Source organism: Bombina bombina, chromosome 4, assembly GCF_027579735.1.
Source record: "Bombina bombina isolate aBomBom1 chromosome 4, aBomBom1.pri, whole genome shotgun sequence".
Lineage (NCBI taxonomy): Eukaryota > Metazoa > Chordata > Amphibia > Anura > Bombinatoridae > Bombina > Bombina bombina.
This window is the reverse complement of record NC_069502.1, coordinates 991,311,123-991,323,990: the sequence shown is the minus strand read 5'-3', so window position 1 is coordinate 991,323,990 and position 12,868 is coordinate 991,311,123. Positions and strand designations below refer to the sequence as shown.

General features: G+C 43.5%; 1 protein-coding gene across 1 annotated transcript in view; it reads left to right on the top strand.

The window, feature by feature from the left end:
- Positions 1-12,868, top strand: part of PUS10 (pseudouridine synthase 10) — a 372,401-nt gene that overhangs the window by 71,217 nt on the left and 288,316 nt on the right. The window contains 1 exon segment of the mRNA XM_053712643.1: positions 10,139-10,173. Within this exon segment, the coding sequence (XP_053568618.1) occupies positions 10,139-10,173 (35 nt within the window).

Sequence of the window (12,868 nt, the reverse complement as noted above, 5' to 3'; positions counted from 1 at the left end):
CACCTGGCAGGAGATGATACACAGGTCCCTGAGTATCACAGCAGTCCATGGACTTCCAGGGGCTCGTGACTCAGGGGCTGCAACCACAGCACATCATGCTGGTGAGTAACATCCCACACACCAGTATTATATGTATTTGAGATATAACATCCTTTAATATCACACATTCATGTACACAATGAGGAGCATGGTATTTGGCCTACTAACAAAAACATCTACAATTATATTTGACATTAATGCTACTTAACACAATGCAATTCATGATATGAGGTGGAATAGTGCAATACTAACATGTCTCAGAGTAACACAGGCCACAAGCCACATGTAGAGTTTTCAGTAAATGGACACTATAGCCATCACAATACTTTTAGCTCAAGAAAACAGGTTCTGTGCCTACATCAGGCTAAAGTAAATTGTGTGACCATAGTGTCACTTAAAGAACACATTTTTTCAATCATTGACATGTACACATAACTATTGTATGAAACGCATACCTGTATACTGCACATATTAAAATCCCTCATATCACAAATCACAATGTGCACATGCATATTATAGAAATTGACATGAGAATCAGTATAGGCCCTAGCATGTATCAATGTACATTGTATGCCCACATGGACATATATATGACTGTACTAATCCCTCTCATCATTTGACTCCTCCACAGAACCTCCTGTAACGAGGATACAAACAGGCATGCCGCCACCACCACCACCAGTCACAGGCATGCAGCCACCACCACCAGTCACAGGCATGCAGCCACCACCACCAGTCTTCAGGCAACCACATGAACAGTATGCTCCCAGGCATGAGCAGGGTTGGATGGCTTCAGTTGAGGACCCGGGAGTGATGCCACCACCATTGCCATATGACCCCTGGCAAGATTCCTGGCCAGAGGAATATTCTTCTTTTGGCTTTGAGGGGGAGCCAAGACAGCCACAAAGGGTCCATGTATTTACCCCCCCAACATAATCTTAGGGCAGTCATGGCTTTTACCCACAGACTATGTCATAAGAAGTGCCAACTGGACAGGCTGAGTGGTCACACACTGGTCATCAGTGGGACTATCAATCCACCCTTAGAGCTCCACCATCCTCATCACTTGGGAGAGCTCCACCATCCTCATCACTTGGGAGAGCTCCACCATCTGCAGATGAAAATATAGCTGAAAGTACTCGAGCACCAGCAGATGCAGCTGAACCTGTCCCACCAGAACCAGCAGATGCAGCTGAACCTGTCCCACCAGAACCAGCAGATGCAGCTGAACCTGTCCCACCAGAACCAGCAGATGCAGCTGAACCTGTCCAACCAGAACCAGCAGATGCAGCTGAACCTGCACCTCAAGCAACTAGAAGCCCTGCTGCTCAAGAGCCTGTGGATGCATTGTATTCTCCCCTGGGTGAGGAATACATTGCACTCCAGAGGAGGCTCATAACAAGCTCCGAGAGCAGACAAAGAGGCCAAGAGAGGTTCCACGGGAGCCAAGAGAGGTTCTTCAGGAGCCAAGAGAGATTACACAAACGTAGTATAGAGCTGCAGAGGGACATGGCAGCATCATTAAGTGGAAGTGTTCAAAACCAGTCACAGATGATGCGAATTCTGTCTGATATGCAGATGCAGATAGACAATAGATGGCGAGAACAAAATCAACTCTTGGGTGTGTTGGTTGAGCACTTTACACACCAGCAGGACACTGCCTCCAGCCTATCATCTGTGGCCAGCACACCAGCAGAAACATCAGAATCTTCTCAAACCAGGAGAACAAGGAAATCCACTACAGTCACCTCAGCTCCCTCATCCAAGAAGCCTAAAAAGAAATAAATATTCTTATTGTTCACCATAAATCTTGTCCTCTGTTATTTACCATATAATTGTCATCCACATCCATGTTAGGTGTGTTTTAGTACAGTAATATTGTTAAAACATATAATAAGACCTGTGTGGAAATGGCCCAAAAAAGGTAAAATTATCATGTTTATGACATATTCATATTCTATAAACCACATCACATACTTGTGTATGAAGGGTACATATAGTAATATTCACTTCTAAGATGTAAATAAAGGTTTCTCACATCCAATATAAATTGACACATGGGTATATATATAAATAATAATGTATTTACAGAAGGTGTGAACATAAGGTATAAACATCCATTTTCATTCTTCTTAATGATAGTCAATAAATAATAGTGACCTAAACATGAATTAAACAAATTAAATATTTTCAGTAATTAGGGTGGTTAAGGGAAGGGGGGTGGGATGTAGTAGTTTCACTTACATGCAGTGGAAATACGCAGTATGTAATTCTATGACCAGCTGCAGCAACAACAGCAGCAGGGGCAGCACCAAGAACAGGGACAGCAGCGTGAGGAGCAGGGACAGCAGGAGCAGGGACGGCTACAGCACCATGACCAGGGACCTCAGCAGCAACTAGAGCATCAGCGGGTATATCGTGAACAACAGGGGCTTGTAGAGCTTTCAGCACCCCTTGTGCCCCACGATGCTGTCTCTCTATGTAAAGCAGGGGAAACATGGTGGCTAATGAGGGTGTGCATTGGCAGGTGTTTTAAGGCTTCCGGTTGAGAGGTTGTGCCGTTTGTGATTACGCATGCGTTTGTTAGGTCTTCAGGGAGTTACGTTGCTTTTCTAGTCAGTGCAAGGGTTGCTGCGCCTGCAATATGTGGCGAGATGAGAATGGAGTAGATTTTCTGAATTTGCGCGCGTAAGTCCTTACGCTGTATATTGGATACCAAATTGTGCGTCTGTTCTATGTTAGTCTATGGGTATAAAAAATACATCCGAAGGGTGAAATATACGCGCGTAACTTGTATGGTACGCCGTATATGTAATACCAAAATCGCGTAAAATCTGGCGGCGGAGGATTTTGCGGGCGACGCTGCATATGTAATGGAGGCCCATATTTTTCAAAGTCAAAATGGCAATTGGTAGCCAAACAAAACAGTACAATACACAATACTGTAAAGATCAATATTCATTTCCCGCCAACCTGAGATATATGCAGGAGAGATCTGCTAATGTTTTTAAACCCTAATCTTATGTACTCATTAAGACTGTCAGTTTATCTTCAACATATTGATTGCACTTGCTATGCTGGTTGATAGTCATATGGATACTGTATTTGTCTTTGAATAAGATTGATAGCGGAACTAAATGTTAAATATTATGTATAGTTTCCAAATTTAGCTTTGGAAATAGAAGATGACTTGTACCGAGTTACTGGTTGCTTCATATTCATCATTTAGTTCATTTAATTTATGTATCAAAAAGTTTGTTTAAATGTTAGCAATGGATACCCAAGCCTGCAAAAGGCACGGGTCGCCTCTAAATATTGTGGTATAGTTATGCCTGGTATAATCTTTTTCTGTTCACACCTGATCTTTCCAGTGGACTGTGTCACACCAACTGTGTTTGTTTTGTAGGTTTTTTGTAACATATAACACTAGGCAAGAAGGTGCTTCTATGGCACAATATGTCAAGATTCAATTTTGATCGAAAATACACACACACTGAAAGAGATACACTCACAAAAACTGTGCACTATATTTGTGGGGAGTGGCCATCATTGGCACTGTTTTGGTCTCACAACGAACCCAACTAAATTCTTGTTTAAAGGGATATTAAATGCTAGATAGAATGATGCAGTCAAAGAAAAGATTAGTCTAAGACCCCCCAGTCATTCTCTTTGCCGGCTCTAAGCAGGAAGGGTAAAGTGAAAGAGGTGATAAACTGTTAGTTTTTATTTTCTTCAAGCAAGAGTTTGTTATTTTTAAATGGTACCGGTGTGTACTATTTACTCTCAGGCAGGAGATGGATGAAGATTTCTGCCTAGAGGATGATGATCTTAGCATTTGTAACTAAGATCCAATGCTGTTCACACAGAGGCTGAGGAGTACAGGAAACTTCAGTGTGAGGAACTGTTTCATGCTATACAGCAATGAGGTATGTTCAGTCATTTTTTCTGGAGAGACTGTGATATTTCAGAAAGGCTGACAGTATCCCCATGAGGGTAAAGGTAAGCAGTAATCCTAGACTTATAGTGGCATTACTAAGCTTGCATAAAGGGCTAAACTTTTGGTTGACACTCAGTTTGAATGATATTAACAAACGGTTGTGTGTGCTGGGAGTGCTGTTAATAAACTTTTGAGGGACAACTGTATTGAGGGTACACTTGGCTTTTTAGGGTTTTAGAACCCACATGGCTGGTAAAAACGCTTGGTGTGTTTTTTTGGAGGCCTTAGTAACATCGAGTGAGATGGGCGGGGCCTAATTTTGCGCCTCAGTTGCGCAGTTGTTTTCTCTTGACAAGCAGCAAGCTACAACACCAGAGGGTCCTGGTGAACTTTTTGGGCCAAAACGAAGCTTTATCCCCACATTAACAATCCCTAAGGGCAGGTAGTCGCCAAAGCAGAGCTGTGGCAAGGTGCTGACAGGGTTTTTTCCGGTTTTTGGCACTTTGTCAATCCAGTTTCCATATTTAGGGGTTAAATGTTTCATTTGCTTGTGGTGCAATCTTACTAAAGCTTATTGAATCTGCTGTAAAAATTTCGAAAAGTTTGAAGTATTTTTAAGCAGTTTTGCAGTTTGTGTATGCCTTTTTTTCTCTTAAAGGCACAGTACCGTTTTTTAAAATTGTTTTTTCACTGAATAAAGTGTTTTCCAAGCTTGCTTGTCTCATTACTAGCCAGTTCAACATGTCTGACATTGAGGAAACTCCTTGCTCAATATGTTTAGAAGCCATTGTGGACCATTGTGTCCCACATGTACTGATATGTCTATAAATTGCAAACAGCAACGGTACCAGGCAGGAGTGCCCCCTCTCGCCACTCCTCTTCGCAATGTTGATAGAGGCACTGGCGCAGAAGATCAGAGAAGATGAGCGGATGTCACAAATACTAACCAAATCTTGCACACACAAATTGGCACTATACGCGGACGATGTCCTGCTGTCACTGACTAACGTAGAAAGATCCCTCCCTAGAGTCCTAGACACCTTTAAAGAATATGGGCAATTTTCTAATTTTCATCTAAATATAGCGAAATCGGAGATACTAAATATCTCATATGGCGCAGAAGATCTGGGCAGGATGCTAAGCAATTGCCCCCTGAGAATACAAAAGGATAAGATGAGATACCTGGGAATACATATATCCCCGGACCCTCAGATTATCTTCCAAGAAAATTACAAAACATTAGAAAACACACTAGTAGCTGACTTGTCCAGTTGGAAAAACAAGTCAATTTCTTGGATTGGTCAGATTAACGTCGTGAAAATGAACGTGATCCCCAGACTGCTATACCTGCTCCAGACCACACCAATTCCACTCCCAGGGAATTATTTACTAAAACTGCAAAATATAATTGAGCAATACATTTGGGCAGGTATTAGACCCAGAGTAGCCAAGAAAACTTTATATTTACCAAGGGATAGGGGCGGCCTTGGGGTCCCAAACATACAAACCTATAAGCAAGCGATCACACTACATAGGATGCTTGATTGGTGTTCTAATGATGCCAACAAAAGATGGGTCCGACTGGACTGCGACATACTTTGACACACCCTTCAAAGATTGCACCATAGGGGCACTGATCAGTAGAAATAAACTCAAAACATATAAAGACCTGATGGGGGAATTGCCCAATCTGGCAATGAACTGGTACTCGCACACACAACTAAATCACTACCTCGCGACGCACCGACATAGGCACTGCCTCATCAGGGAGCCCACCACATTTGAGACCTTGTGCTTGAAAGGCACACCAACAGCTCATGCAATTTCCTTAACATATAAACTCCTCCTCACAGAAGACACACAAATACTCCCCACATATGTTAAGGCATGGGAAAGGGAATAGCACACTGACATAACAAATGATGACTGGCAGACAGCTTTCCAGATAACCAAAACAACCTCAATCTCTATGAGAGTGCAAGAATCTAGCTATAAATTCCTGGTGAGATGGTATCTCACACCCAGTAGGCAGCAGCGTATATACAAACAGACATCGAGCAAGTGTTGGAGGGACTGCGGGGAAGATGGCACTCCAATACACATATGGTGGGACTGCACTAGACTAGATAATTACTGGGTTGGGGTACTCAATCACATGGAACTTGTCTTGGGGACACCAGTCCAAAACAGTCCCAAAACCTTGTTATATTTATCATTACCCAAACTCGCCTGTAAGGCAAAAAGGGCATTGCTGATGATCATGCTGAACGGGGCTAAGATCTTAATCCCAAAACACTGGAAAACTAGAGTAGTCCCCACCTTTGAAGAATGGCTACACCAGGTTGACACCCTGATACACTTAGAAAGATTCCACCACATAAGACAGGGAACGGTGGATACACATGAGATAATACTAGAACAATGGGCAACACGCAGACAACAAATAGCACGGGTCACTTAGACCGACAATATAGATACCCCGACCTGCCCCACTGTGGAATAATCAAGGGAACTATACTGCATGGGGAAGTAGGGATACAGACGATCTGTGATTCTTGGAATGTAGTTACTATGTTTTAATCTGTTTTTCTCATTCTCAAAGCACTGATGCTCAATATATGGTTTAATGTAGGTTGTGGAATATTGGTTACAATACAATCCTAGCTTAACAAAACTTGAGTCACTAAAAGCACACCAAGAACTTGTTCTGGACTCTTGAGACTCTGTTTGTGGTGTGGGACGTGTGCACATTGTAATACCACTGACGACCCTATGGGGCTCGGAGCACATGTATGAATACCAATAGGAAATGTACTCTATTTCACACATTGTATGTAAAATTGAAAAGTTTGTATCATTTGATTACACTTTAATAAAGCTTTTAAAACAAAAATTGCAAACAGCATATTTTGACTTATAAGAGTTTGGCACTGGATGATTCTCAGACAGAAGGAAATCAGGTTATGCCATCTAGTTCTCCCCAAGTGTCACAACCAGTAACGCCCGCACAAGTGACGCCAAGTACCTCTAGTGCGTCTAATTCTTTCACCTTGCAAGATATGGCCACAGTTATGAATTCTACCCTCACAGAGGTTTTATCTAAACTGCCTGGGTTGCAAGGGAAGCGCAGTAGCTCTGGATTAAGAACAAATGCTGAGCCTTCTGACGCTTTAGTAGCCGTATCCGATGTACCCTCACAATGTTCAAAGGTAGGGGTGAGGGATTTGCTGTCTGAGGGAGAGATTTCTGATTCAGGAAAGATGTTCCCTCAGACAGATTCAGATATGACGGCCTTTAAATTTAAGCTAGAACACCTCCGCTTATTGCTCAGGGAGGTTTTAGCGACTCTGGATGATTGTGACCCTATTGTAGTTCCAGAGAAATTGTGTAAAATGGACAAATATTTAGAGCTTCCTGTCTACACTGATGTTTTTCCGGTCCCTAAGAGGATTTCGGACATTGTTACTAAGGAGTGGGATAGACCAGGTATTCCGTTCGCTCCCCCTCCTATTTTTAAGAAGATGTTCCTCATATCCGACACCATGCGGGACTCGTGGCAGACGGTCCCTAAGGTGGAGGGAGCTATTTCTACTCTAGCTAAGTGTACAACTATACCTATTGAGGACAGTTGTGCTTTCAAAGATCCTATGGATAAAAAATTAGAGGGTCTCCTAAAGAACAGCTATGGGGCACACCAGAATTGGATCTGATGGCGTCTCGTCAGAACGCCAAACTTCCTCGTTACGGGTCCAAGTCAAGGGATCCTCTAGCAGTACCCTGGTCGTTCAACCTGGTTTATGTGTTTCCACCATTCCCTCTCCTTCCGCATCTGATTGCCAGAATCAAACAGGAGAGAGCTTCAGTGATTTTGATAGCACCTGCGTGGCCACGCAGGACTTGGTATGCAGACCTGGTGGACATGTCATCTCTGCCACCATGGACTCTGCCACTGAGACAGGACCTTTTGATTCAAGGTCTGTTCAAGCATCCAAATCTAATTTCTCTGCAACTGACTGCTTGGAGATTGAACGCTTGATTTTATCAAAGCGGGGTTTCTCTGAGTCGGTCATAGATACCTTGATTCAGGCTCGAAAGCCTGTCACCAGGAAAATCTATCATAAGATATGGCGTAAATATCTTTTTTGGTGCGAATCCAAAGGTTACTCATGGAGTAAGATCAGGATTCCTAGGATTTTGTCCTTTCTCCAAGAGGGATTGGAGAAAGGATTGTCAGCTAGTTCCTTAAAAGGACAGATATCTGCTTTGTCTATTCTGTTGCACAAGCGTCTGGCAGATGTCCCAGACTTCGCGCTTTCTGTCAGGCTTTAGTTAGAATCAAGCCTGTGTTTAAACCTGTTGCTCTGCCATGGAGTTTAAACTTAGTTCTTAAAGTTTTTCAGGGGGTTCCGTTTGAACCCATGCATTCCAAGTTCTGTTTCTAGTTGCTATCTCTTCAGCTCGAAGAGTCTCTGAACTATCTGCATTACAATGTGACTCACCTTATCTTGTTTTCCATGGTGATAAGGTGGTTTTGCGTACCAAACCTGGGTTCCTCCCTAAGGTTGTTACTAACAGGAATATCAATCAGGAAATTGTTGCTCCTTCTCTGTGTCCTAATCCTTCTTCTAAGAAGGAACGTCTGTTGCACAACTTGGACGTGGTTCGTGCTTTGAAGTTTTATTTGCAGGCAACCAAAGATTTTCGTCAAACATCTTCTTTGTTTGTTGTCTATTCTGGAAAGCGTCGAGGTCAAAAGGCTACGGCTACCTCTCTTTCATTTTGGCTGCAAAGCATCATCCGTTTGGCTTATGAGACTGCTGGACAGCAGCCTCCTGAAAGAATTACAGCTCACTCTACTAGAGCGGTGGCTTCCACATGGGCTTTTAAAAATGATGCTTCTGTTGAACAGATTTGTAAGGCTGCGACTTGGTCTTCGCTTCATACCTTTTCCAAATTTTCCAAATTTTATACTTTTGCTTCTTCTGAGGCTATTTTTGAGAGAAAGGTTCTGCAAGCAGTGGTGCCTTCCGTTTAGGTTCCTGTCTTGTCCCTCCCTTCATCCGTGTCCTAAAGCTTTGGTATTGGTTTCCCACAAGTAAGGATGAAACCGTGGACTCGGTACATCTTGCAAAAGAAAACAAAATTTATGCTTACCTGATAAATTTCTTTCTTTTGCGATGTACCGAGTCCACGGCCCGCCCTGTCTATTCAAGACAGATATTTTTTATTGAAAACTTCAGTTACCTCTGCACCTTATAGTTTCTGCTTTTTCTTCCTAAGCCTTCGGTCGAATGACTGGGGGGTGGAGTTAAGGGGGGGAGCTATATAGACAGCTCTGCTGTGGGTGCTCTCTTTGCCACTTCCTGTTGGGAAGGATAATATCCCACAAGTAAGGATGAAACCGTGGACTCGGTACATCACAAAAGAAAGAAATTTATCAGGTAAGCATAAATTTTGTTTTCATGATTCTGATAGGGCATGCAAATTTAAACAACTTTCCAATTTACTTTTATCATCAAATTTTGCTTTTTTCCCCTTGGTATTCTTTTTTGAAAGCTAAAGCTAGGTAGGCTCAAACTGATATCAAAACTGTTGAAAACCACCTTTTTCACAGTTAGACAGTGCTATTTCTTGTTTGTCATATTAGATAACATTGTGCTTGCTCCCATGGAGTTATTTAGGAATCAGCACTGATTGGCTAAAATGCATGTCTGTCCAAATCACTGAGATAAGGGGGCACTCTGCAGAGGCTTACATACAAGGGAATCACAGATGTAATAAGTGTATTAATATCAGTGTTGGTTATGCAAAACTGGGGAGTGGGTAATAAAGGGATTATCTATCTCTAAATTTAAAGTTTAAATAAACATTTTCAGATAGACGTTCCCTTTAAGTAGGTATACCCAACAATACTGATTATGTTATTACTTTTAATGTGTAGAAATTCATATATACTAAGTATGCATCTTGTTTTCTTCATTGTAAAACAAATACACAATTGTTTAATCAAATGCTAAAGATCACTGTACGGTTTTGTGGTTTTCTGGGACTTCTAGTAATTTGGCCAGATCATTACACATATCTAGAATAATGAAAGCAACATATAAGAACCACTTGTAACTTTGTTTTCTATTTTTTCTGGGTGTAACTTCACATGTGAAGCATTCAGCTTGGCTTGAGGCAAAACAGGAAATGGGGTGAGTAATTTTCAGGCGGAACTTTAATCACTTTACTTGAGCATATGTCATTTGTCAAATTCATTTTAAAAAAATAAAAATATTTATTTTATGTTTTTGTGTATGTTGCACATGATGTAGACCTTAAAGTGAAACTAAATAAATATGTTTACATACACAATTAAACTTCTTGGTACAATTATGAAAGAAAGGTTACTTTTCAACATGCTATTGTTTTTCACCTTAAAGGGACATGAAACCCAAATGATTTATTATCTTAGTTGCTTCATTCTCTTGATATATTATGCTGAAAAGCATATTTAAATAGGCTCAGTAGCTGCTGATTGTTGGTTGCACATAGATGCCTCGTGATTGGCTCACCCATGTGCATTGCTATTTCTTCAATGAAGAATATCTAAAGAATGAAGCAAATTAGATAATAGACATAAATTGAAATGTTGTTTAAAATGATATTCTCTATCTGAATCATGGGATAAATATTTTGGGTTTCATGTCCCTTTAAAGGGGCAGTAAACCTAGAAAACAATGTTATATAATTCTGCACATAGTGCAGAATTATATAACATTATATTAATGCTAGCTTTATGTAACATAATATTGCCGCTGGAATTTTTATTAAAAAAGAGGGTTTTTCAGACCCGCCAGCTGTGCTCTACTGAGTGGGTCTGGTTTTCCCTCTGAGCGCATCTGGGCAGCTGTCTAGTCACAGCCCGGCCTGATTGTGCCATTACACTCATTGTAGCTCGCTCCTGCTCTGTCTGACAGCGGGAGCAAGCTACATTGAGTGTAATGGCGCGATGGGCAATACCATCTTGGAGCACAGTTATTCATACACCTTGTGACAGTACTCAATTACAGATCATCATTTTTGGCAACTATGTTAAGCCTCAGGTAAGTAGGAGCTTTACATTTTTGCAGCTGCCGCATTGGTTTAAGAGTACGAATACGATACTTTTTTTCAAGTATTTGCTGATACCAATTACCGATACTTTACTCCCTCTCCATAGCTGTCTCTCCCCCTCCCTCCACATAGCTGTCTCTTTCTTCCTCCCTCCCCATAGCTGTCTCTTTCTTCCTCCCTTCCTCCCCATAGCTGTCTCTTTCTTCCTCCCTCCCCAAAACTGTCTCTTTCTTCCTCCCTCCCCATAGCTGTCTCTTCCTCCCTCTTCATAGCTGTCTTTTCCTCCCTCCCCATAGTTGTCTCTTCCTCCCTTCCTATAGCTGTCTCTTCCTCTGTCTCCATAGCTGTCTTTTCCTCTCTCCCCATAGCTGTGTCTTCCTCCTTCCCCCATAGCTGTGTCTCCCCCCCCATAGCTGTCTCTTCCCCCCCCATAGCTGTCTCTTCCCCCCCATAGCTGTTTCTTCCCCCCCCCATAGCTGTTTCTTCCCCCCCCCATAGCTGTTTCTTCCCCCCCCCATAGCTGTTTCTTCCCCCCCCCATAGCTGTCTCTTCCCCCCATAGCTGTCTCTTCCCCCCCATAGCTGTCTCCCCCCCCCATAGCTGTCTCTTCCTTCCTCCCCATAGCTGTCTCTTTCTTCCTCCCTCCCCATAGATGTCTCTCCCCCTCCCTCCCCATAGATGCCTCTTTCATCCTCCCTCTCCATAGCTGTCTCTTCCTCTCTCCCTCGCCATAGCTCTCCCTCCCTCCCCATAGCTGTCTCTCCCTCCATCCCCATAGCTGTCTCTCCCTCCCTCCCCATAACTGTCTCTCCCTCCCCATAGCTGTCTCTCCCTCCCTCCCCATAGCTTTCTCTCCCTCCCTCCCATAGCTGTCTTTTTCTCCCTCCCTCCCTCCCCATAGCTGTCTGTTTCTCCCTCCCTCCCCATAGCTGTCTCTCCCTCCCTCCCATAGCTGTCTTTTTCTCCCTCCCTCCCTCCCCATAGCTGTCTGTTTCTCCCTCCCTCCCCATAGCTGTCTTTTTCTCCCTCCCTCCCCATAGCTGTCTCTTCCTCCCTCCCTCCCTATAGCTTTCTCTCCCTCCCTCCCTATAGCTGTCTCTTCCTCCCTCCCCATAGCTGTCTCTTTCTCCCTCCGTCCCCGTAGCTGTCTCTTTATCCCTTCCTCCCCATAGCTGTCTCTTCCTCCCTCCCCATAGCTGTCTCTTCCTCCCTCCCTATAGCTGTCTCTTCCTCCCTATAGCTGTCCCTTCCTCCCCATAGCTCTCACTCCCTCCCTCCCCATAGCTGTCTCTTCCTCCCTCCCTCCCCACAGCTGTCTCTTCCTCCCTCCTTCCCTCCCCACAGCTGTCTCTTCCTCCCTCCCCATAGCTGTCTTTTCCTCCCTCCCCATAGTTGTCTCTTCCTCCCTCCCTATAGCTGTCTCTTCCTCTGTCTCCATAGCTGTCTTTTCCTCTCTCCCCATAGCTGTGTCTTCCTCCTTCCCCCATAGCTGTGTCTTCCCCCCCATAGCTGTGTCTTCCCCCCCCCATAGCTGTCTCTTCCCCCCCCATAGCTGTCTCTTCCCCCCCCATAGCTGTCTCTTCCCCCCATAGCTGTCTCTTCCCCCCATAGCTGTCTCTTCCCCCCCATAGCTGTCTCTCCCCCCCATAGCTGTCTCTTCCTTCCTCCCCATAGCTGTCTCTTCCTTCCTCCCCATAGCTGTCTCTTCCCCCCATAGCTGTCTCTCCCCCCCATAGCTGTCTCTTCCTTCCTCCCCATAGCTGTCTCTTTCTTCCTCCCTCCCCATAGATGTCT